Source organism: Manis javanica, chromosome 2 (genome assembly GCF_040802235.1).
Source record: "Manis javanica isolate MJ-LG chromosome 2, MJ_LKY, whole genome shotgun sequence".
Taxonomy (NCBI): domain Eukaryota; kingdom Metazoa; phylum Chordata; class Mammalia; order Pholidota; family Manidae; genus Manis; species Manis javanica.
In genome coordinates, this window is record NC_133157.1 from 207,473,190 (window position 1) to 207,500,119 (window position 26,930).

The window sequence follows — 26,930 nt, forward strand, 5'->3', positions numbered from 1 at the left end:
TTCTAGTGTGTTCTTCAGTGCCTCTGTGTCCTTGTTTTCTGTCTGGTGGATCTGTCCTTTGGAGTGAGTGGTTTGTTGAAGTCTCCTAAAATGAATGCATTGCATTCTATTTCCTCCTTTAATTCTGTTAGTATTTGTTTCACATATGTTGGTGCTCCTATATTGGGTGCATATATATTTATAATGGTTATATCCTCTTGATGGACTTAGCCCTTTAGCATTATATAATGTCCTTCTTTATCTCTTGTGACTTTGTTTTGAAGTCTATTCTGTCTGATACTAGTACTGCAACACCTGTTTTCTCCTTGTTTGCATGAAATATCTTTCTCCATCCCTTGACTTTTAGTCTGTGCATGTCTTTGGGTTTGAGGTGAGTCTCTTTTAAGCAGCATATAGATGGGTCTAGCTTTTTTGTCCATTCTATTACTCTGTGTCTTTTGATTGGTGCATTCAGTCCATTTACATTTAGGGTGATTATTGAAAGACATGTACTTATTGCCATTGCAGGCTTTAGGTTTTAGTTACCAAAGGTTCAAGGTTAGCTTCTTTACTATCTTACTGTCTAACTTCACTCACTTATTAAGCTATTATAAACACAGTCTGATGATTCTTTATTTCTCTCCCTTCTTATTCCTCCTCCTCCATTCTTTGTATGTTAGGTGTTTTTTTTGTGTGTGTGTGCTCTTTTGTGTTTCCTTTGACTGCTTTTGTGGGTAGTTGATTTTATTTTTTGCCTTTAGTTAGTATTTCATTGGTTCTCTTTCTTTGCTGTGATTTCATTTTCTCTGGTGACATCTGTTTAGTCTTAGGAGTGCTTCCATCTAGAGCAGTCCCTCTAAAATACCCTGTAGAGGTGGTTTGTGGGAGGTAAATTCCCTCAACTTTTGCTTGTCTGGGAATTGTTTAATCTCTCCTTCATATTTAAATGATAATTGTGCTGGATACAGGATCCTTCATTCAAGGCCCTTCTGCTTCATTGCATTAAATATATCATGCCATTCTCTTCTGGCCTGTATGGTTTCTGTTGAGAAGTCTGATAATTACCTGATGGGTTTTCCTTTGTAGGTGACCTTTTTTCTCTCTCTGGCTGCCTTTAATACTCTGTCCTTGTCCTTGATCTTTGCCATTTTAATCATTATGTGTCTTGGTGTTGTCCTCTTTGGGTCCCTTGTGTTGGGAGTTCTGTGTGCTTCCATGGTCTGAGAGGCTATTTCCTCCCTGTTTGGGGAAGTTTTCAGCAATTAATTCTTCAAAGACACTTTCTATCCCTTTTTCTCTCTCTTCTTCTGGTACCCCTATAAAGTGGATATTGTTCCATTTTGATTGGTCACACAGTTCTCTTAATATTGTTTCATTTCTGGAGATCCTTTTATCTCTCTGTGTCAGCTTCTCTGCGTTCCTGTTCACTGATTTCTATTCCATTAATGGCCTCTTGCATCTCGTCCATTCTGCTTTCATGTCCTTCCAGAGATTGTTTTATTTCTGTATTCTCCCTCCTTAGCTCTTGCATATTTCTCTGCAAGTCCATCAGCATGGTTATGACCTCTATTTTGAATTCTTTTTCAGGAAAATTGGTTAAATCTATCTCTTCAGATTCCCTCTCAGGGGAGGATATTTGGGTTAGTCTGGTCTGTATCAAATTCTTCTGCCTTTTCATGGTGATAGAGGTAGTCATAGGCAGTTGGCATGTGCGTCAGCTGGGAGATCAAAGTCCCTTTCCACTTGCTCCTGGCCTTCCTTTCCTGGGAGAACGGTGACCCCTAGCAGCTTTTACTGGGCAGCTGCATGCAGACGGGGTCTTTGATTCTTGCCCCGCTACTGCGGAGTAAGCTCCGTGCGGTTGCTGTGGGCATAGCCATTTTAGGCTGCTGCTCTGCTCTGGCGGGGCCATGCCAGAGGGGGAACAGGTGGGAGGCCATTTATCACTGTGAGGGGCCTCCAAGCTCTGTTGTTTCCCAGGGGGTCGAGACGCCTGGAGTGCCCCGGGATTCCCAGCTACTGGGCTGAGTGTGCTGGGAGGCCTCCATCCAGCTGTGAGGCCCTGTCCTTTTAAGACCTTCAAAAAGCACTCGCTTTTCTTTTGCCCCAGGTGCGCCAGCTGAGGGGACCCGCTCACAGGTTTTACTGTTCAGTTTTCCTAGTATCCAGCACACCACACACTGTGTGTCCGTGCTCTGGTGCAGATGGCTAGGGCTGGGTATTTAGCAGTCCTGGGCTCCCTCTCCCTCCCTGCTCTGACTCCTCTCCTCCCGCCAGGAGCTGGGGTGGGGGTCGCCTGGGTCCTGCCAGGCCGCAGCTTGTATTTTACCCCCTTCGCGATGCACTGGGTTCTCGCAGATGTAGATGTAGCCTGGCTGTTGTACTGTATCTTCTGGTCTCTGTTTTAGGAATGGTTGTATTTGTTGTATTTTCAAAAATATATATGTTTTTGGGAGGAGATTTCCACTGTCCTACTCATGCTGCCATCTTGGCTCCTCCTCACCATTCTCAATTACTAAGTTATGTGTAAGACATGTGTGACCCATTGGATATTTTTCAAGTGACACTGGTGCTTCTGTTCATGTGCTGTTCCATCCATCCCCTGGCAGCTGTCCAGCTCAAAACCCGAAGGCTATTGCGAACTCCCATACTGCTACTTCAGGGTACCCCATGCATTGACTCAGAAGGGTGACCTGCATGGCTGGGGACCCACCATGTACTGGATGGCCCCAGGCTTGTGGTAGGCCACCTATGGGATGCCCCCTGTGAGGAGCTCCAGGGGAGCTGTGGCTGAATGCCTCAGGGGCAAGGTTAGAAAGGACGTTTCTAAAGCCTAGTCCCTCATTTTCAGATTTGAAAGCATTCATCTCTTTTGCTCGACGCTCCAGCAGGCTTAGTATCCTTTCAGTGCACTCATTCTGTAATGTCAATATCTCTTCTTCCATCTGTTGTGGGTTGGTGGGGAGAAGCAAAAAGAAAGCTCATTTATTTTAAAAAATCTATAAACTACAGAAACAATAATTATTCTGATTTAAAGTGAATCATAAAAATGTCCACTGTGGCTATTTTAAAGGATGTACATTTAAAATCAAAGAGATGTACTGTAGGAATCATATATAACTTATACTGCTAAAATGTGTAATCAAGTTCTTAAAATCAAAGATAATAATCTCTATTGAAATAATAAATCAAGGCAATTATTATCAATGGCTACCAAATCCACTAGGTAAAAAGATTGAAAAAGAAAATGTGTAAGGAGAATCTAGCCTTATTAGATACACCATAAGGTCACTCTAATATAATAAATATGGTATTGGTATAGGAACCAGTATTTTGTAAAATAGAAACAGAATGAAGTTTGTAAGTTTTTAATGCAGGACAAAAGCACCAATTAATTTAATGGGAAAAACAACACAGGCACAAGTGGCTAACCATCTGGAAGAAAATAAAAATGGAAGCTCATCTGATACCATATTCCAGAAAGATCAGAGCATTAAGTGAAAAACAAACAAAAAACATAAAGTTTCCATTAGAAAGTTAGGAGACTCTATGTACTTAGAAATCAGTGGTTGGGTAGCCGTCAGAATCAGTTTTGGAGAACTCAAAGGTTTACAAATATATATAGCTGACTAGAAATAGTTTTTAGTGTGAAAAAATACACAATAAAGTCAATGACAATGGGAAGAAGTTGGAGAAATTGTTAATGAATGAGAATATCTGAGCCCACTCATCAAATATGACTTCAAAGTGGGACTAGACATTATATATCTTTTGATGTGATGCAAAAGGAAGTGTAACACAGTAATCCTTATGAAAATTCCTCGCAAAAATTTTTAAAAGGAAAAAAAATTAAAGTAAATATAATCATGCCCCTAGATCTAATTACCAGTTTACAGGAAATGTAAAGAGGAATGTATTAAATGACACCATGAGGATGTAATCAGCAAAATTCAAATGCGAGAATTCCTACAAAGCAAGTGAGCCAGTCCACTATAATAAAAAAAAAGGGCACGGGAGACTAAAAGGCTTAAAAGACAATCAAGTGCAATGTCTACGCCATGTTTGGGCCCCAATCTAAATAAACCAATATGACCTTTTTTTAGATACAAAGGGAAATCTAAGTATGGACTGAGTATTAGGTAATCTTAAACATTTATTATAATTTTGTCAGTTAACACAATGGAATTATGACTATGTTGAAGTAAAAGAGTCCTTATTCCCTTATCTGTGTTGGGAGTGAAATGATTCTATGCTGGGATTTGCTTTAAAATATTTCAGATACTCTGCCCCCTATTCTGCTCCCCTAAAAAGCCACATGTGGAGTCGGGAAACCGATGAAATATAAGCAAGATACTGATAACTGTTGAAGTTGGGTAATGAGTATTTGGGGACTTCATTGTACTAGTTCTTAATAATTTCACTAATACTTTTTGTGTATGTTTGAAACTTTCCATGATACAAAGTTTTTAAAAAATAGGAAATAAAGAGTATTGGTAAAGAAGTATTAAATTAGGTTTCAAGATACTTGAGGACTTAAGCCAATAGTCATTGTTCTCTACACAGAAATCTAGCTCAACAAATGTGCTTAATTTTTATGTATCTTTTTTTTTACTAAGTTATCATTTATATACAATCTTATGAAGGTTTCACATGAGCAACACTCTGGTTACAACATTCACCCATATTATCAAGTCCCCTCTTATGTATCATTTTTTAAAGTGCCCTTTTAAAAACACACAATTTAGCATGGAAACAAATGCAAATAAGAAACTGCCACATAATATGATAAGATTTAATAACAGACTTATAAGGTAAAGCAGAAATACAAAGGGATGGAGTACTTCACTCTATAGGAGAAGAGGAGTAGGGCAAAGAATTATTCTCAGAGAAGGTGACAGAAACTGGATTTGGAAAGAAAAGCACAAGTTTACCAGAAGACAAGGGAAGGGAAAGATATTTTCAGCAGAGGGAACATGGGCAAAGACATGCAAAATGATAAAATGTGTGTGGGGAATTACAAATAGGCCAGAATGGGCTTTGGTAGGGTGATTTTGAAAATTATTAAACTCTAAGTACTAAAGTGTTACAAAGGTTTAGAGAGGGCACTTCCTAATGAAGGTTGAAAGAGAACCTAGATTAGACAAATGCTTCTTCTAAGGGAAAGATATCAAATTGTTAACTGGTGATTTCTGGGTGGTGAGATTAAAGACATTTTAATTTCTACTTGTTTCTCTGTAATTGCCAAGTTTTAAAAAACATGTATTTATAAAATAACTTTTCCACTCTTTTAATATCTACATATAAAATACCCAATTCATATAGAATTAAATTTATGTATCTGTAAGGATTCAAATAACTTCAAATTTTTCTTTTAAATCTTTTCTATTTTAAAATTTCAAATATCCATTTATTAAGAACATTTAATTCAAAGGACCTAATAAAGGATAGGCTTGTACCGAGTATTTAACTAATTTGAATGCCCTGTATATTATTTGAAGGAAACTCATGATAAAAATATTAAACACATTAATGCTTATTCACTTTTTTCCAGTAAGCACAGCTTCAATTATGTTTCCTGAATTAGTTTTGTCATTTAAGAAACTCAGAATATTTTTCAATAAAAATTAAAACTAAGATTTGTGATAGGTTATATTAACCCCCATTTCTTTGAAAATATCTTATTTATTACTGTAAATAAGAAAGGTGGTTTCACTGGATATAAGACTTCTGAGACTTCTCTCCTAACCTATCTTCTCTGAAATCAAATGTGTGAATATTTTCAGTTTGGAAGGTCCTGTAAGATATTCCAATTGTCAATTCTTTTTTAAAACCTACCAACCATCTTGCTGATATTAAGTGAAATATTCAGGGAAAATTAAAGGAAATGTAAAGACAAAAAAAAGCCCATTTATACTTTGGAAATACTGCCACTTTTTATGCATGTATGAAATGCACATGGTTATGTTGTCACTTTGCTGAAACTTTAATGTAAATGAAGCACAAGGAAAGTTGCAGTAAGACCTCATGTGAGTCTCAACTGAGGCGTCCTCTGTTGGTGTCCAGACCTGGAGGACAATTCTTGGTTCATTTGGAGGCTGAAAGCAATCTTCAAACAGAATTATTATACATCTAGAAACAACTAACATTCTCTCTGGTTCCACCTCTATTGTCACATGACTGTTTCTTATCTGTACAACCAGTAGGCACAACGTACAGAAAATACGTATGTTACAATTTTTTCAAATCATACCATGGGTATATCACTGCCTTGGTAGTTGCCAACTGACTGATCCCAAACTACTTTATAGTGATGCGCCTCACTTAAAAAATAAACATGAGCCTTAAAAATCAAGTAGCAACTCAAAGCACTGTAGATTCATTCCACTGTTTCTTTTATTATTTTTAATACTAAATAATTTTATGCATGTCTATTATCAAATACAAACCACCAAAACCAATCTACCATATTAATATAGCCATTATAAGTATTAGTTCAACTCACTTTAAGTGTGATTTGTCTTTATTTTATTCAACGCCTCATAAGAATTTTTCCACATTAATACTATCTTTATAGCCATTATTTAAATGGTTGAGTAAGATTTTATTAAGTGGCTTGGTCATAAGCACTTAATTATTTTAGATAGTTAAGTGTTTCAAACCATTATAAACTATGCCATAATTAACATATTGATGCGTATTGCTTTTCCTGTATTCAGGATTTCTTTTCTCTAAATTCTCTAAATTCTTCGCTTAATATTTTCAAAGATCAATATATACTTCCAAATTCCTTTCCAAAATGCATTAACAATGTATGAGAGTGCCACTGCACTTCTGGCAATGGTATCAGCCCTATGCCAACATTTTACCTGATTTTGTAGAACATAAAGGCCTTAGTTCATATATTGAAATAAGACTACACCTAAGATACTAATTAGCACTCTTTAACTCGGAGCCACTAGGTGGAGCTAAAAATACAAATAAAACAGTACCAATATTTCTCTCATAACACTGTTACTGAAATACTATAGGTTTCTCTTTTAGTGATAATTTTGAAGCATAAGAGATGGAACTTTAGATTAAATTTTAAATATACAAGTTGAAATCAGGCAGATGAATTCTGTACATGGGACAACTACATTTTTCTAAAAATTTGTATGTGTTTCTGTGTTCCCATCTTGAATGAGAAACACAATTGAGATAATTTTTAGAGGCAAGTAACTCTTAAAGAGCCAGTAATAAAGACAGCTGTGCCAGAGAAATAGCAACACCTTATTTAGGTGGAGTTTTTAAGAACATATTTTTTTTAATAGAAATGAGGTATTCTATTTTTATCACAAGAACTGTAGAAAGTAGAGGAAAATCTATGGGCCAATTAATGGTCCAGAAGCAATGACAATTTTTAATAGACAAAACCATTAGGCATGTGTTAACTTACAATGGACCTAAGACCGTGCCAGCTGCTGGGAACTTATGGCTCTGGAATTCTGGAACATAGCATTCAATCCTGGATACAACTGATATTCTACTACTACTCAGGACAAATGCCTTTCCTCTCTTTCTTTCTCAAAAGCTTCTACCTATTGTTCTTTCTCCAACACACACACACACACACATACAGCCTCAGTACCTTAAAGGACACAAGTGAATTTAGGGATTCTAATTCTAATATATGTGACAAAGAATAAGTAAAATAAATAAAGCTACATCTAGAAATAATATTTTCAGCCTGACTCTTCAACTGTGTAAAACTGGTTCTACCTTCTCTTTTCTAGTAATGCATCAATCTGTAGAGTTTGAGACCAGGGATGAATGAATAAAGTATATTCCTGATCCCTTTTCCTTGTCTCTCTCAAGCAATTACTAAAGTTTTTTCCTTCACTATCCAAGTTTCTCTCCAATTTCTTTAGGTAAAACAAGGTACACAAAAGAAGTAAGACGGAGCCAGAGCTATCTTTTGACAATTCAACTGTCTTCACATAACTCCACACCATTCCTCTAGCAATTACTACTTAAGTATATACCTTTAATATATCACACTCATTAATTTTAAGGTTCATTACTGAATCAGTAATTTTAAAGAAAAAGAAAACACTACCAAAACTAGAATTAAGGAAATATGGTATTGTGAAAACACTCTAATGCCACCTCTGTCATCATGAAAATATATTTACGAAATGATTTTGATGAAAGCAAATACTGGCACAATTACTTTTTTCTATTACATATACCTGTTGTTTTAAGAGTGCATTGCGGAGGGAGACCCTCTGTTCAAGCTCCCGAAGCTCTTGAGCGTGTTGTGCCTCAGCCTGCATTCTGATCTTGATCTGAAGTTCAGACAACAGCTCCAGTTCCTGCTGCAGCTGCATGTTCAAAGCCTGGCATTCTGCCTCCTGTGTTTCATCCAAATGTGGCTGAAAGAGAGAAAGAAAACAGATATATCCTCCTGTGAGCTACCTTCTCATGACCTATGGAAAGGAGGAGGTGTAAGTGAAGACAGACTACTCTTCTATAGGGCACAACTGTTCTCTATTACATCTTGGAGTAAACATCTCTGGAAAACGAAAACACAGTAACCAATGACGGCATTATAAGAATAAAGCTATCATAAGCTTTTAGGATGATACCTAAATAATTATTATTTTTTAAGGAAAAACATAAAATCTGATTGATATAAGACTGTGAATCTCTTCTCTCCAATGGAAATAACTACACAACAGGGACAAGCACGCCACAGCTTATGGGCCAAATCTGAACAGCTACCTGATCTTTTGTTTTTGTTTTTCAATACTTATGAATGGTTTTTTACATTCTAAAATGGTCACATTTTAAATGGCTATGTAAATACCCACATAATAATCTTAATTTTTCCTCCTAAACTATTTACTATCTGGCCCATTAAGAAAATAGTCTGTAAACTTACATAGCAACTATTTTGTAGCTGCACTCAAATGTGACCATCTGGATTCCCGATAAAGTACTACTTTTTGAACACTGCTTAACAAAGTTGCTTCTCCAATCTTGATGCGCTGTTGGTATATGTACTGAACCTCTGCAAGGCACCAGCAGAGAGCCTATGTGGAGCCTCATGTCCAAATGTATCAAGGAGAATTACATATGCATCATGCATATTTCCAAGCAATGCTGAGAACAAGAAGAATATGGGCCACCATCACTATTTCCCAAGGTGCAGCAGAGTTTTCATTTCCAACTTAATATTTCAATTGTTGTATATATCTATCTACAAATCTATCAACCAAACTTAGCAAGATGAGATCTATTTTATAAGGAGTACCCATCAAGCCAACAAGTAACAACACTCATTTGCTACACAAAGGCAGAACCTATAGTTGAAGTTATTTACCTCAATATATATACTGCCAGATATTGAATGGCTGACTGTGCAAATGCATGCACGTCCAAACACTCTTGTCAGGGAACTAGTACACACTCTTTGCTCCCATACTACAAAATCAAATATATATCCTTTTCTGCATTTTACAACAATTGAGGTAGTAAGTCATAGTCATGTACCTTTATTCTGTGAAGGGTCAAGAAATGTCTAGCTAGAAAGACAAACTCTTGGTTTAGTTACTCTTAGCACTGCTCTTAAATACTGCCCTTGGTTAATAAAATTCCTCCAAGCTAGCAAGAAATGGAACAATGAAATTTAGAATTCTCTTCTGACTTTGTGTAACAGCCTCCATTCTTTAAAAAACTTTTAAATATTCAAATATATTGCCAAGAAAACTATAGTCACTCCATATCACTAGCTAATGACAAAAAGAATGCCCTGAAAAATTTTTTCAACAAGATTAATACTTATACCAAGAACAAACTATATTCCTCAATGTTTCACTCAAGTGAAAACAGGATAAACATGTTCCAGTTGTTTCTTAATCACTTAATACTGACAAAACGTCACCTAATGGCAGATGAAGAAATGGCAGATAAACAATAGGTGTTTACCCAAGTTATTCCTCAGAAATGGTGCCCCAATGTCTACAAATACTGTCAGCTTACCTAAGTGTGCAAACTGAAGTCCTCCTATCCCCCTTAAAGTCTTGGAGAAAGTTGGAATAGTTGCAACTATTGAAGTTCAACTACTACTTAGAAAGTACAAATTTACCTAAAAAAGTTGCAACTATTGCTTATGTAAATGAAATGACATGATGTTAAAATAGAGTCTGTTTTCTCCAAGAAGGGAGTAGGGTTACCAAAGGGAAGGGGTTGGGGAGCGTGGGTGGGGACAAAGGGAGAAGGGGATTAGGGGGCACTATTATTAGCACTCACAATATAGTGGGGTCACGGGGAATGCAGCACAGCACGGAGAAGACAGCAATGACTCTATAGTGTCTTACTACGCTGATGGACAGTGACTGCAGTGGGTTGAGGGGGACTGGATTGTATGAATGAATGTTGAAACCACAATGTTGCTCAAGTGAAACCTTCTTAAGATTATTTACCAATGATACCTTAATTTAAAAAAAATAGTCTTTTTGTTCAAATTGTGCAAGTAGGTAGATATATACAACTAAGAGGAACATGGTGATTTTCTTTCCCACTAAAGTAACAGAACAATTTCTTTTACAGAAAATCTTGACCTTATGTATCATGAGAAGGACGCTTTCTATCTGAAGTCTGACTGTGACTGTGAGACATTATTTTCCCCTTGATTTTTTAAAAGTATCTGTGAAAATCAGACTAGTGTCTACAAGCTTTCAGACTGAGAAGGCTGCCACAGCAGGCAACCAAAAGGAAGGGCTAAACAGGAAACAACTAACCTCTCCCAAGCCCCAGAGAAATGAAGTCGTATCAGATTTATGGTCTGACGAAAGACGCTAAACAAGCTTTCAGTTTGGTTTACTTCTGGGTGCTGCTCACTTTAAAACTGTAATTCATTTTATAGACATGCTTTAAATATCTTTTGGTGGGAAACCCTACTATGTACCCACTACAAAGACAAAATAAATCTGGAAAATCATTATGAATTCTGACTGTGATAAGCATTAACTAATGACGGTTATGAGGGTAGTCAACGTACGAGCCACTCTGTAAACGATGTTCATTAGCTGTTTTGAAGATACAGCAAAGTATAAAATTTGACTTAGATTTACAAGGAAAGGGTAAATCTTAGCTTTGGTTCTGTGTTTTGTTCAGGACAACTTGTATGAATGGAGTTGAATAGGAATCAGAGACACCACTAGGTGTGGTTTAGCTTCTGGTTTGGACACAGATTACTTCTGTGAGTGAATTTCACTTCACTTTAGGAGAGTTATTCAGGTAAGTGTTGTTACCTCATAGTTTTATAGTTAAATTGTCAAAGAGTTTGAAAAAGGGGATAAAGAAGATAGTGTGGAACCGGGGCCTTATTGGATGTAAATACAAGTTTACAATGGGCAGACATGTACAAATTAACTGAGGTACTACTGTGGGTGACAACATATATAGTGGGTCATTTTGGTTTTTTGTTTATTAAGATTCATGTGGTTATACTTCACATATTCATTACAAGTTATAAAATTTGAAAATTCCTTGGAATTGTTAACTCTGGTTGATTTTGGTAGAGGGGGCCGGACCAGGTGGCCTAAAAAACAAGGAGAGGGAAACCTTTAACTTTATAATAAATACACTTTGGCATCTTTTGAATTTTGTATCATATAAATAAATTTCTCTATCAAAGCAAATACAAAATTTAAAGTCCTTTGATATTATATATCACCAACACTTGTCTTTCCTTATTTGTCTACAAGACAGCATATAATACCTGGCTTCACTCTGATGTACTAATTAAAAATACACTCCAACTACACATGCCCTGGTCTTACCTATGTTACCAAACACAGAAAGAATGGGAGTAACAGTGTGATAATTCCACTATTCCTCTAAAGATGAGTATTGACAATGAAGGGAGAGGGGGTAAAAAGGCATTTTTCATTCACTGGTTTCTGTACTAATTAAGAACTTAGTGCCTCTTTTGGATACAAATCACATTCAGAGAAATAAGATTCCAAAACTATAAAACTTGGAACAACAGAGAGAAGCCAGCAGGTTAGTATGTTGATATGTAGACTGTAGTATCAACACTGGACATTTGGGTGCACTTAAAATGGGAATTTTGAATCTTATTTATGACACGTTCCACAGTTAAAAAGTTCTGGCCATTTTTTGGTACTCTGCTGAGAAATACACAAGCAGAAGTCTGTAGCCATAGACCCTCTACACCAACACTGACGAAACATGCTTAAAATGAAAAGAAAAAGAGCTTATTCAATTTCTTGATGACAGACATCTGGCTTAGACTTTTACTGTTTACATGATGCCTTTTATCTGTTCTCCTTTGCCAAGAAGCTTAGGCTAAAGGTACCTTCAGACTCTGAGGCTGCTGTCGAACCTGCATGACATGCTTCCACCTTAGTTCTTGCTCTCTCCGTTTATTACTCTCCAGCTGGTCACTGAGCTCGGTTTGATGCTGCAGACTCATCAACTCACAGCGCATCTTCTGCACTGTGTTGAGGTGGCGGAACTCCAGTTCTTTCATGGACTCATGCTGTCGCAGTAGCATTGCATGCTCTAAGTCCTTTTGAGTCTGTCTTTTATTTAATTCCTAATCCATAAAAAAAGACAAAGGTATAATTTGCTGATGTACAATGCCAGGAGAAAAAAAATCCTAAGAAACAGAATAACCAGGATATATAGATGAAATCCTCTGATTTAATAATGGCTGCACAGTGAATATTAGACTTTTATTACTGCAACTGTAGAAAATGGGCAAATAGTAGTACAAATGCCTTATCTGTTCATTTACTATTTATACTACTTTTAGCAAAAGCTTAAGACATATCAAATCTGTCCCAAGAGACTTAATGTCCTTTCCACTCTCTTCCCATCATTTATGTTTCTTAATTTTGTATTGAACAGGATTTCTAAGTCATCCTTTAAATTTCTTCAGAGTATACATTCAATTCTATTACATGCACTACAGCCAGTATAGTGCAGTGGTTAAGAACACAAGACTCTAGGGCTAGGCTGCCTGCTTTCTGAATCCTGGCTCTGCTACTGACAAGCAGTGAGTTCATGGGTTAATTACTTAAACTCTCTGTGCTTCCATTTCATTACTTCTCAAATGGAGACCATAACATAGCTGTTTCATAAAATTAAAGTGAGGGTGAAATGAGTTCATAAGTGGAAAGCTGTCAGAATACCTACCTCATGATCAATAAATGTTACTACAATTATTTACAGTTTAAAAGATCAAATGTACAACACACACACACACACACACACACACACACACACACACACACACACACACTCTCTCTCTCTCTCTTTTTCTATGTAGAAGGAAGTCAGACGTGCCCCCTTTGCCTCTGCTGCCCCTTCTCCAGGGACCAACATTTGGTGCATATGTTTCCCAACCTTCCCCACGCTTATTGTGACACAACTATTACACAAAAACATAGTTTCAAAATTGAATAACAATATATATTATAGGCATATGCTTTCTTTACCTAAAAATATAATGGACAAATACAGATTTTTAAAAAATTTTTTATAGGAAGCTTGTGCTATCTGATGCCATAGTTTTTCTATTTTTTATTTTAGGACAAATTTTCAATAAACATCTACACATGATACACCATATAATTATGTTACTATTTCTTTAGGATAGAATTCTAGAAGCGGATTCGATGGGTAGAAGATACATGCAAATTAAATTGTTAAAGTTGCTGAATTATGCTCTAAAATGGCAGTGTCAGTTTATATTCTTACCAACATTGACCACTTTCCCATGCCACTACTAGGACTTACAAAATTTTTTAGACTGATCTTATCTAATTGATGCAATTGTTTTAATTTGAATTTCTTTAATTATTAGTGAATTTGAATAATTATGTTATATTTGAAGTTTATTTTAAGCCACTCTTGGAAATAAATTGATCTATCCTCATAGGTACACCTGATAATGAGAACCGTTGTTTTCATTAGCATAAGTTTCTACATATTCCCAATGAATAATTTCATGATTATAAAACTGTTAAATGGTAGTATATACTTTCATGGCACCCATTTCAGATGAAAAGGCATAAGTTATCCAATTAATTTTCTCATATTTAAAAATTAACAGTTCTTTCATTCATGGAATTAATATTTATTATATATTTACTTAATACATATTTATTGAATACCTATTATGGGCCAGCCACTAGCTACAAGGCCTGGAGATATGTAGCCACTGGATATAAGAGCCCTGAACAGAACCTGGGACTTCATCTAATTTCCATTCCACTTGGGGAGAGAGAGATCCCAATAAAAAGTGTGTGCACGTACGTGTGTATGTGTGTGGTGTGTGAGAGAGAGAGAGAGAGAGAGGAGTGCAAGAATATTTAAAGAAGGGAGGAGGATTTGGAGATCAGAACTGAGGAGATATGAAGTGAGGGAGAAGGTGAACTGTGTGGGTTGGGTTTCCAGGGAAGAAGGACTTAGGCAAAGGCAAGCAGAGGCGCTCTAAGGCCCTGAGGGTGGGATGTGACTGACATATTTTCAGGAAGATTCTGATTTCACACCATTTACACATACCTCCCTGACAAGGTCCTGCTCCAAGTTATGGCACCCGAGTAACAACTTTCTTTTGAAGCGACGGCATTGCAGCTCTAGGTACCGTCTCTGACGCTGAAGAAGATTGGTCTTTTCCTCTTCTTGGAAATGCTGTATGTTCTCTTTCTGCTTTGAAAGCCATTCCTGTTTTTCTTTTCTTGGGGTGCTCTTGTTTTCATTCAGCTCCTGGCAAGATAAAAAACAACTGAGATCAAAATACATAAAAATTAACCACATGAATATACTATTTGGTGGCTGGTAATCTTCAGTAGAAGTACTTAATTTGTGCCCTCTCTCATGGGCAGGCAGGGCAATGACCTTAAAGGAGGTAGGTAGTATTTTTCTGTTTCTGGAGTTATCCATGAAGTAGGACAAGAAAAGAGAAAACATACACTAGAAAACACGCATACTTTTTAGCTTTGCACAGCTATATTTAGGATGGCTCGTAGCTTTGAAAGCACACAATGATTGGTGAATGAAGTAAAACATCTTTCTTTAAAGTCCTCCCAAAAAGGGGAGGAAGACAGTGCTTTCAAGTTAAAATCACACATGAATTAAAATTAAGGTTAAAATATAGTTATGTCTCACTCCTTGTTTTCAATAATAGAAATACTAAGTTTTTGGCAAAGTTAAGGACGGGTTCAGTATAACAGACTGAAAATTAAATGGAAAATCAACAAAACCAAAGGAAAATAGAGACCTTTTAGAATAGATTTAATATTCAGCACTATAACCACTGAACAAGGCAAGACCAATGTTTTTCTACAGCATTTTAAATATCATCTCACAAACTACCTAAAAAAATGTATTTATACTGGACAAGATGAGAATATTGACAATACATTCAATGATGCAAACCCGAGGATGTTAATTAATACTAGCATATTTCAACCTAAAATGCATCAACCTTGCAGAGAATATACATCAGCCATCTTTCCCAGGTCTAAGATGATTTTTTAGAGGCTGTTAACCTATGGTTCTTCACCTGTTGTTCAAGAAAGAAAACAATTATTCATTACTTTCATTGATAAGATATTCAAACGCATAAAAATAAAAAACACATAAGTTTGTAGTTCTCAAGTTAAGGATGTCAATGAGAAGACAGTGACAATACAGGCATATACAAAATCACTTGGCTATGTTTTTCAAAATCTTTGGCCAAGGACATTTCCCACCCACAAAGACTATACTATGTCCCTTCCTCTTTAGTGATAATAATCATTCTAAATGAACACACACACACACACACACACACACACACACATACACACATACACAGACACAAAACTACCTTCTAAAAGAAAACGAACTTAATAGACTGAATTATATGCTTAAAGGATTATCTAAAATAACATATTCATTTATAAAACTAAAACCTGATTTCACTAGGAAACAACTATAGAACTGCATTTTGTTGGATATTTATTTACAGTTGGGAATCCTATTTACCATCTTTTCAAATCCCATGTTCTAGTATTGGGTTTAGCTTTTAGATTACAGTAATGGGAATACATAGCAGGTTATATTCTTTAAAGTTGGAAAAATCTTATCAATGAACCTCACTCGGCAGGGTATATATAGCAAGGCTTTGTGCCACCAATGTCCTTAATAAGACTTTATTTGTCTAATTATAGGTCAAATTCCTACACACATAAAAGCACTATACAAAAGAGATTATGGTTATTTTATCAAGATTAATTTATCTGTGTGCTAATATTTAATTACATGGACTAAAAATTTCAGTCCATCAGTCTGTAAAAGAGGGTGTAAACTGGGGAAGTCTTGGTGGGTGGGGAATTTCCTTGGCAAGAGATTTTGAAAAGCATAGTCAAATGATTCTTTGTGTATATGCCTGTATTCTCTCTGTCTTCTCATTGACATCCTTCAGTTGAGAACTACAAGTTCATGTGCTTTTTATATTTATGTGTTTGAGTATCTTATCCACAAAAGTAATAAAGAATTGGTTTCTTTCTTGAATAACAAGTGAAGAACCATAAGGTCAATAGTCTCTGAAAAATCATCTTATACCTACAAAAGACGGCTGATTTATATTCTCTGCAATATAATAAATATGCTATAGTTGACACATATCATTTTCCTGTCCTGACCACTATCCTGAATAATAATCCCCTTTCAAAAATTGCCTTAGGACAACATGGCTTTCCTCACAGTTAGACTAGATCTGCGATAAAAATAAGTTCAAGAAAGCAGCACATAAAGGGCAAACACACATGAAATCCTGTAGCCATAACGACATAATTAGCATGCTTTCCTATTAAAGAAAATGGGATGAGAAGAAATGCCTCTTATCCTTCTTCTGTGTTAAAATCAGAATAAGAACAAATTATTGTAATCTGAGCCCAAAGAAAGAAGGTATGATTTACTTTTAAAGGAAGAGATGTATGGCTCTTTTTCACAGCTAAATATTTTTATTTCTAGTGACTCAATTACTTAAGAAGTGCTTAGGAAAGCTACTAAATAATAGCTTCATAAAATAATTCACATTTTCAAGAGATCACTCTTTTTAGATCCCACTCAACTGAGGATCTCAGCCATTGAAAAGTAGTGATTTTTCCTTTCTCATTTCTAGACACTCTTTTTTTCTTGATAAGTCTGGCTAGGGGTTTTTCTATTTTGCTTATTATCACAGAGAACCAGCTCCTGCTCTCATTGATTCTATTGTTTTATTCTTCTCGATTTTATTTAAGCCTGCTCTAATCTTTATTATATCCCTCTTCTACTAACTCTGGGCCTCATTTGTTCTGCTTTTTCTAGTTTTGTTAATTTTGAGTTTAGACTGTTCATATCGGATTTCTCTTCTTTCCTGAGGCAGGCCTGTATTGCAATATGCTTCCTTCTTAGCACAGCCCTAGCTGCATCCCACAGATTTTGCATTGCTTGATCTGTTTTTATTTGGTCATTGATCCATTGATTATTTAGGAGCATGTTGTTAAGCTTCTAATGGGTTTGTGGGTCTTTTCATTTTCTTTAAGTAATTTATTTCTAGTTTCATGTTTGTGGTCTGAGAAGATAGTTCAATTTCAATATTTTTGTATTTACTGACATTCTTTTTTGTAGTCTAGTATATAATCTATTCTTGAAAACGTTCCATGTGCACCTGAGAAGAATGTGTATCCTGCAGCTTTTGGGTGGAGTGTTCTGTAGATATGTTAGGTACAACTGTTCTAATGTGCTGTTCAGGGCCTCTGTTTCCTTACTTATTTTCTGTCTGGTTGACCTGTACTTTGGAGTGATTGGTGTGTTGAAGTCTCCTAAAACGAATGCATTGCATTCTATTTCCATGTTTAATTCTGTTAGTATTTGTTTCACATATGTAGGTGCTCCTGTGTTGTGTGCATAGATATTTATAATGGTTATATCCTCTTGTTGGACTGACCCCTTTATCATTATGTAATGTCTTCCTTTGCTCTTGTGGCTTTCTTTGTTTTGAAGTCTACTTTGTCTGATACAAGTACTGTAACTCCTTCTTTTGTCTCCCTATTGTTTTCATGAAATATCTTTCTCCATCCCTTCACTTTTAGTCTGTGTATGCCTTTGGGTTTGAGGTGAGTCTCTTTTAAGTGGCATATAGATGGGTGTTGTTTTATCCATTCTATTGCCCTGTGTCCTTTGATTGGTGCATTCAGTCCATTTACATTTAGGGTGATTATCAATAGGTATGTACTTATTGCCATTGCAGGTTTTAGATTCGTGGTTACCAAAGGTTCCAGGGAAACTTCCTTACTATCTAAGAGTCTAAGCTCACGTAGTATGCTATTACAAACACAATCTAAAGATTCTTTTTTTTCTCCTCCTTTTTCTTCCTCCTCCATTGTTTATATATTAAGTATCATATTCTGTACTCTTTGTCTATCCCTTAAGCTACTTTGTGATAGCTGATTTAATTTTGCATTTGCTTAGTAATTAATTGTTCTGCTTTCTTTAATGTGATTTTATTACCTCTGGTGACAGCTATTTACCCTTAGGAACACTTCCATCTATAGCAGTCCATCCAAGATACACTGCAGAGACAGTCTGTGGGAGGTAAATACTCTCAGCTTTTGCTTATCTGGAAATTGTTTGATCCCTCCTTCAATGTTAAATGATAATCTTGCCAGGTAGAGTATTCTTGCTTCTGCTTCATTGCATTAAATATATCTTGCCACGCCTTTCTGGCCTGTAAGTTTTCTGCTGAGAAGTCTGATGATAGCCTGATGGGTTTTCCTCTGTATGTGATCTTTTCCCTCTCTCTGGCTTTTAATATTTTGTCCTTATCCTTGATCTTCGCCATTTTAATTATTATATGTTTTGGTGTTGTCTTCCTTGGGTCCCTTGTGTTGGGAGATCTGTGCACCTCCATGGCCTGAGAGACTATATCCTTCCCCAGATTGGGGAAGTTTTCAGCAATTACCTCTTCAAAGACACTTTGCCTTTTCCTCTCTCTTCTTCTTCTGATGCCCCCATAATACAAATATTGTTCCAGTTGGATTGGTCACACAGTTCTCTCAATATTCTTTCATTCCTAGAGATCTTTTTTTCTGTGCCTCAGCTTCTTTGCATTCCTCTTCTTAAATTTTTTTTCATTTATCATCTCCTCCACCATATCTAATCTGCTTTTAAATCCCCACATTGTATTCCGTAATGAATGGATCTCTGTTCTGGATTCGTTCCTGCATTCTTGAATATTTTTCTGTACCTACATGGATGTGTTTATGATTTTTTAAAAATCTCTTTTAGGAAGATTGATGAGTTCATTTTCACTTGACCTCTTTTCTGGTGTTTTGGGGATTTTGGTTTGAACCAGGTTCCTTTGGCACTTCATATTTGTATGTGGCACCTCTAGGACCCTGAAGGCATCCTCCCTGGAGTTACTTAGCCCTTGGAGTGATGTCAGGGTCTCAGCAGAGTGACACAGCTGACTGGGGGCTGGGAAGAGCTGTTTCCTGCTTCCTGGCTACTGTGCATCTCTCCACAGCCAGACTAGTCAGCTGAGTACACAGGTGTAACCCTCTATGCCTTGCATTAGTAGCTGCTGTAGGCAGGACCTCCCTCTGGATGGACTGACACCAGGGCAGAGGCAGCTGGTTTGAAAGCCAGTGCCAGCTGGCCAGTAGGTGCAGTAGGCTGCATATCATGATGGAAGGCTTCAGAGCTGTGTAGCCAGCCAGGGGGATGGAGCGCCTGAAGTGCCTGAAAAGTTCCCAACCTGCTGGGCAGAGTGCATCTGGACAATTTTGTCTACCTGTCCTTTCTCCTGAGCAGCAAGCCCTGTGCAACCCTTGTCCATTTAGTAGCCCTCTCACTGTTAGGAAGTCTCTCATACTGCATGCCTTTCTTTTGTCCCAGAGCAGCTGGATGTGAATCCATTTTCCACAACAGCTGGAATCTCAGTCTGTCCAACTATTCCTCCTGTCTTAGCTTTCCAACCCCACTAATCTTGAGCACCATGCAATATAGGTTCTTGCTCCCACAGCAGATCTCCAGGGCTGGGTGTTCAGCAGTCCTAGGCCTCCACCCTATCTCTACTCCATTTCTTTTCCTTCTCCCAGTGAGCTGGTGTGGGGGAAGTGCATGGGTAGCCCCAGATCACAGCTTTGGTATGTTACCCTTTTTGAGATCTGTTTTTTTCTCCAGGTGTAAGCAGTCTGGTGCTGCCTTCTTTCCTGTTGATCTTTTAGGGTCAGAAGTATTAACTATATTTTTGTATTATATGTGGTTTTGGGAGGAGGCCTCGGTCTCACCTCTCACATCGTCATGTTTAATCTGATCTGACTTAACCACTGTTACATGATAAAATTATCAACTTATAAGGACGTAAATCCATATCTACTGGTTCCCGACTCAGCACTTGATATTTTACCTATTATATAAATATTTCTCCCTTTCCCCAATTGACTTGCTAGTTCTGGGGAACAGATAACCTAACATCAAAATGCCATCTTGGTTAATTCTGAAATCGTCACAAGGGAGAATAAACACATTAGTAATACTGGTCAGCTACCTGTTTTTCCACTGCTGCCTGATGTTTCTTGAGAAGCTTCTTCATTTTGGCAGCAAAGGTGTTACGCTGCATTTCAAGGTCTTTCTCTAATCTGAGGTGATGCTCATCCATCTTAGCCTTTAACTTTTTTTCCAGATTCATGAGCTGTTTCTGATGTTGCTGTGTCATTCTCTTACAGCCAGACATTTGTTCTCTGAGCTGACTTTCCTGCTCATGTTCTGGCATTTCCCTTGTATCCTACAACAATGGAGAGGAAAGAATAAAATAAAGCAAAACCTTTTCCTTTCAAAACCATCTTAGACCAATCTACTATCAACTAAGTAGGTAATTCATGTAGGAGATCCCACTCAACAGCTTCTAATAAAATTTCATCTGAAAAAGCAGACAAGCTAGCTGGTTCTAAAATTTAAGTGGGAATGGAAAGGACCTAGAATAGCCAAAGTTTTGAGGGGTTATGAAAAGTTGGTAGATGTAAACTTCAGTAATCAAAACAGTGTGGTATTGGTATAAGGACAGGCTGAATAGAGCAAAGGAACACAGTAAAATCTGGAAACAGACCCACATATATTCAGTCAATTGGTTTGCTACCAAAATGTCAAGTTAATTTAAAGAGGAAAGGAAAGTGTTTTTAACAAATCCTGCTGTAACAACTGGTTCTCTGTATTCAAAATAAATAAATGCCTAATCATGCTATACACAGAAATTAATTTGAAAAGAGTCACTTGACCTAAACCTAAAATCCAGAATCATGGAGCAGAGGATAACACAGAATATTGTCATGACCTTGGGGTCAGCAAATATTTCTTGGGTACAACACAAAAAACACTGATTATAATGAAAAAAATGTACAAACTGGATTCTTGAATAGAGGCAAAATTCAGATAATGTAAGATTACTCATTTAAAGTGAACAATTCAGTAGCATTTAGTATATTCATGATATTCTACAACCACTGCCCCATTGTAAAGAAAAAAATGTATAAACTGGATTCTTAGACACAAAATTCACATAATGTATGATTAATGATTTAAAGTAAACAATTCAGTAGTATTTAGTATATTTGTGATGTTCTTCAAGACTGCCCGTATCTGGTTACAAACCATATATAATACTTCAGAAGAAAACCCTGTATGTTTTAAGCAGTTGCTCCCTAATCTCCCCTTCTGGTAACCACCAATCTATTTTCTGTCTATGGATTTACCTATTTTGGATGTTTCATATAACATGTGACCTGTTGTGTATGGCTTTTTTCACCTAGCATGTTTCCAAGGTTCATCCATATTGTATAGGATGTAACACTACTTCGTTTCTTTTTATAGCTGAATAATATTTCACTGTATGCACATGCCCTCATTTGTTTATCTATTTATTTGTCGCTGGACCTCTGTGTGGTTTCCACCTTTTGGCTATTGTGAATACTGCTTTTATGAACATTTGTGCATATGCATTTGTTTAAGTACCTGCTTTCAATTGTTTTGGGTATATATCTAGGAGTAGAATTGCTGAGTCATGGGGAAATGCTATGTTTAACTTTTTGAGAAACCATCAACTGTTTACCACAGCAGCTGACATTTTACATTCTTACTAGCAATATACAGCAGGAGTTCCAATTTCTCCACGTGCTCCCTATTTGTTATTTTACATCTTTGTTTTTGTTTTTCTCTTTTAATAGCTAGCCATCTAACAAAACAGCAGCAGACTCACAGAGTCCAAGAAGGAACTAGCAGTTACCAAAGGGAAAGGGGTGGGAAGGGTGGGTGGGAAGGGAGGGAGAAGAGGACTAAGGAGCATTATGATTACTATACATAGTGTAGAGGGGGGAGACGGGGAAGGCAGTAATAGCACAGAGAAGACAAGCAGTGATTCTATAGCATCTTACTATGCTGATGGACAGTGACTTCAATGGGGTGTTAGGTGGGAACTCAATAGTATGGGTGAATGTAGTAACCAGTGTTGCTCATGTGAAACCTTCATAAGATTGTATATCAATGATACCTTACCAACAACAACAACAAAATAGCCGGCCATCCTAGTGGCTGTAAGGTGGTACTCATTGTAGTATTGATTTGCGTTTCCCTAATGACTAATTACATTGAGTATTTTTTCATGTGCTGTTGGCCATTTGTATATATTCTCTGGATGAGTATCTATTCAAATCTTTAACACATTTTTTAAAACTGGGGTATAGTTTATATATTAATTTGAATAGATTTTGGTGGAGTCTTTAGGGCTTTTTTTATGTAGTATCAGGTCATCTCCAAACAATGACAATTTCACTTCTTCCTTACTAGTGTGGGTGCCTTTTTTATCTTTTTCTTGCCTGATAATGCAGCTAGGACTTCCAATACTCTGTTGAATAAGTGTTGTGAGTAGGCATCCCTGTCTGTTTCCTGATTTTAGAGGAAAAGTTTTTAGCTTTTTCATGGCCTTTACTCATTTTTAGTGGGTTGTTTAAATTGGATTTTAAAACTAAAAATTTTAATTTATCACAGATGGAGAAAAAATATTTGCAGGACATATCTGAGGTAAAATATCTGTATGTTTCTTATGAAAGTTAAACATAAATATGCCCTATGAATCAGCCATTTTATCCTATGTATTTGTCACAGAAATTAAAACATCATGTTCACAGACATATACATGTTTGTAGCATCTTAGTATGCTGATGGACAGTGACTGTACTGGGGTATGTAGTGGGGACGTGGTAATAGGGGGAGTCTAATAACCATAGTGTTGCTGATGTAATTGTACATTAATGACACCAAAATGATAAAATAATAAATAAAAGTATTTATTTCATTTTCCACTTGCCCGTTAGCAACCTCTAATCTACTTTCTATGAATTTGCCTATTTTAGATATTTCATATAAGTGGAATTCTAATAATATTTTTCCTTTTGTGTCTGGCTTATATCATTTAGCGTTTTCTCAAGGTTCACTCACATTGTAGCACATATCAGAACACCATTCCTTTTCACAGCTGAATAATATTCCATTGTGTGTATACACACACACACACACACACACACACACACACACACTATGGTTTGTTTATCCATTCATGTGTTGATGAACACTTGGGTTGTTTCCATCTTTTAGCTATTGTGCCTAGTAACTTTTGGTGATACTGAAAGCAGTGAAGTTAAAAAGGAAACATTCCTATCAATTGTGAAAAGGAGTTACCTGACCTTCCAATGTTTTCAAGAAAATTTAAAATCTTACACATGAAAGTGTAGCAAACATCCATATTTCCCAAACTGAGAAGTTGTAATTTTGTACAATTACACCCAGTTTTATTTTTAAAATGTAAACATTATGGAAATGCAAAAATCACTTTTCATTATCACGCACCTTAAAACTTTTTCCACATCCCAAAGGCAACCATTATCATTAATATCATGTTGTATACTTACTATTTTTAAATACCTTGGTTTTCATCTAAGTAACTTCAAATAATACATTATATGGTATTTATTTATTTATTTATTGTAAGATTTTTAAAATATTCTTTTTGCATTCTCAAAACATGTTTCCTAAAGGCAGATATTAAACTGGGAATTAAAAAGCCTTTTGCCATTTTAAAATAAGTTGCCTAAATTATGTTCCAAACTTCTGATACATCAAAGGACAAAAACCCCAAACTCTTAAACTAACAAGACTAGGAAAATTAGTTACCAAAGTTGAAATTTTTTTCACTGAAATCCAAATACTCACAGGTCGTGAATGGATGGCAGAATTATTAGACATAATGGTTTCAATTCCCTCCATCACATGTAGCTCATCCTTGTTATCTGAGGCATCCTGAAGAATGTTAACCCTACTTCTTTGACTCCTGGTCCTGTTGGACATACAGGGTACAGATTGATGACTTCCAATATTGTGCACTGCTCCTGTCTGTCCAACACCGTGATCTTGGTCCTGAGGGAAAAGAGTATTAGATTCAACTATCTTTATCTCCTGAATTCTTGATTATTAGCACCTAGCACACCGCTTGGCACACACAGTCTTCAGAATCTCAGTGGTCTATTTTGAGAAATTCCTTGTATTTACCAAGAACAGAAAGTTTATCAGTTGTTAGATGGCAGATTAAAAATGTGACCACCGAGTAAACACCAAAAAGCCAAACCAACTCTGTGAAAAAGTTAATCAGAATTATTTCCAAAGTGTAGTCTTTTTCTAAAATTTTTTACATTACTTTGAAATCCATTTCTCCTACACATCTCATGGGGTATACACAGAGATACTGCTCATTTCTCAATGATTCTAATGGTGAAAACAAACACCAACCTTTTTTTTAATCCTATAAACATCCCTTTTAGTTATTTTTTATTGAAGCCTTTTATATTTCTTTTCTTCTCAGAATATAGTCTTTAGCCTAAACTTCTTCCACTAAGTAATTTAATATTAATTCCTATCTATTTTTATGTAAAATTAAAAATTGTATATATATTTAATCATAATTGGAAGACTGTTCTTCCCAAGAAACCCGGCAAGCTTTGGTATCTGGGCACTAATATTATAGTCTTACCATACCAAACCTCTTTAAGATATGCAGGATAATAAATACAGACCCATGGTATATAGAGGATCTTTTCTTACATCCACAGCCTTAAAAAGTTGCTGTTATTCTAATGTTTAATGACATTAGAATTTTATTAATTTCACTTTACTAAAGCATTTCCTATACCTAAAATAGCCCCAATTTTCTAGTGACTACTGTTAGAACTAAAAAACAATATCAAAAATACCAAAACTGTATGTAAGAAAGTCTTCTATTTTATAGGTCATTAATTATGTAGTGTTATTAAAAAGAAAAGTAACTACTACTCCTGTTTTCAAAATGCAGGGATCTTTCTCAATAGAAAGCAATAAAAAAGAATCAAAGCTTTGGCATTGGGTCATGAGCAAAGAAGAAAACAAAATACTTAGACTAAAAAAGATAGCTCCACAAATCATAAGCTTTGTATTTTCCTTTGAGGAAGTTCTGTAACATTTCTACTGCAAATCTGGAAACATGGCAACTTTTAAACAACTTGGTCTCAAGAGTAATATATGAATCCGAACCCATCTGCTTCTACAGTAAGTTAGTTAACCACTCTGAGCATTACTTTCCTCACCTATAAAATGAGTATTTTAGAACCATGTAGAGGAATGAATCCCTATACACAACTGAAAAGAATGAAGTGTTCTTAGTAACAGAATAAGAATGCTTGGTAATTTTTTCCCCCCAGGATAAATTTAGCTAAGTCACATGTTTATTTTATTTATTTACTTACTTATTTTTAAAAAAGCAAGAAATTTCCAATTTAATAAACAATTATCAAACATTACACAAAAGGCACTGGGGGAAAGGTTTATACAATAAACAAGATAAGGAGAATGGTTGGTAATTCTAATGACTTCTCTGTGAGCACCGTCAACTTCCAAAGCCTGTAATTTCAAATACTTCCAAAAGCGTGTCCCATGCCATCAGACAATCAGGCAAAAATGTGTTCAGTAGACCAGAATTTTGAGAGGGACTAGATTAAATTAAAGTTGAACAGGTTTCTCTAATAAAAGACTTCACAGAGCTTTACTAGCTAATGTACACTACCAAGAGGTTGGTTTAAAAAATGCAAAATCTTTTTCTCCACCTGGGACCTTAGAGAATCACTGTGAAGACACAATCTGGAAACCACTGATAGAAAAGATTCCTGGCAAGAAAAGTTTCTAAGTTATTAGCTTTCTTCCTGTGCTTCTGCTGCTGGCCCTTGATGTGCCTCCTGGGAAAGGACCTTCTTCGTCTTTCGATTGCGCAGATTGTCCAGCACTCTTTTTTTTTCTTCCTTTGCTCTTTGAAGGAGATCTGTTACCACTGTTGTAGGGCGCTCCCGAAGAAGAAATGGGTGCTGCTTAAGAGTAGAAGGCAAAAGTCAGGTTGAGACTTATATATTTTTTCATTCAGAACAAATGAATCCCTTCTTGGACCCTAGAGTTACTATCCTAAATAGTTATAGATAATGCATGTAATCTATAGTTATCTAATTCTGCTATGCTTTTTACTTCTTATATTCATAAAATTTAATTTACATGTGTACACTCTGTGCCTACATAACTTCCCCTGTACTTTTCATGAAAACTTTGAACATGACACCTTTGTTGGCCAAATGAAAGGGCAGAGTTGAAATAATCAGAGTCTAAGTAAACATTAAGAATTAGTCCAAATAGAGCCCTAAGTAAACGCTTACAAATTCTTAGAACTGGTCTCATAGAGGAGACACTATCAGTTCTGAATTACATTAGATTTCAACAGGAATGTATTTACTGATGGTGAATTACATAACATACTACTTGGGTATAATGGGTTTTTATGTTGC

At 36.2% G+C, this 26,930-nt stretch overlaps 2 protein-coding genes across 2 annotated transcripts in view; both read right to left on the reverse strand.

Moving 5' to 3' along the window:
* Positions 1-2,597: 2,597 nt before the first annotated feature.
* Positions 2,598-26,262, reverse strand: LOC140845704 (serine/threonine-protein kinase TAO1-like). The gene is made up of 7 exons (XM_073220519.1): positions 26,208-26,262; positions 24,289-24,492; positions 20,576-20,812; positions 14,557-14,760; positions 12,344-12,583; positions 8,208-8,390; positions 2,598-2,924 (listed from the first exon to the last, which is right to left on the reverse strand). The coding sequence occupies exons 2-7, from the start codon at positions 24,421-24,423 to the stop codon at positions 2,598-2,600; spliced, it is 1,326 nt and encodes a 441-aa protein (XP_073076620.1). The 5' UTR covers positions 24,424-24,492; positions 26,208-26,262.
* The window catches only part of LOC140848017 (serine/threonine-protein kinase TAO1-like), a 61,095-nt gene continuing 59,840 nt past the window's right edge, over positions 25,676-26,930 (reverse strand). The window contains exon 11 of the mRNA XM_073230073.1: positions 25,676-26,462. Within this exon, the coding sequence (XP_073086174.1) occupies positions 26,292-26,462 (171 nt within the window). The 3' untranslated portion in view covers positions 25,676-26,291. The remainder of the gene's footprint in view (positions 26,463-26,930) is intronic.

Bases quoted from the DNA above. Each gene is read 5' to 3' on its own strand.
- LOC140845704 (XM_073220519.1), bottom strand. From the start codon at position 24,423: ATGTCCAACAGGACCAGGAGTCAAAGAAGTAGGGTTAACATTCTTCAG. The intron at 14,761-20,575 runs GTAGCTGACCAG...TTATCTTGCCAG, and splicing joins AGGCAGCAGTGGAAAAACAG to GAGCTGAATGAAAACAAGAG. The intron at 2,925-8,207 runs GTATATGTAATA...AACCCACAACAG, and splicing joins ATGCACTCTTAAAACAACAG to ATGGAAGAAGAGATATTGAC.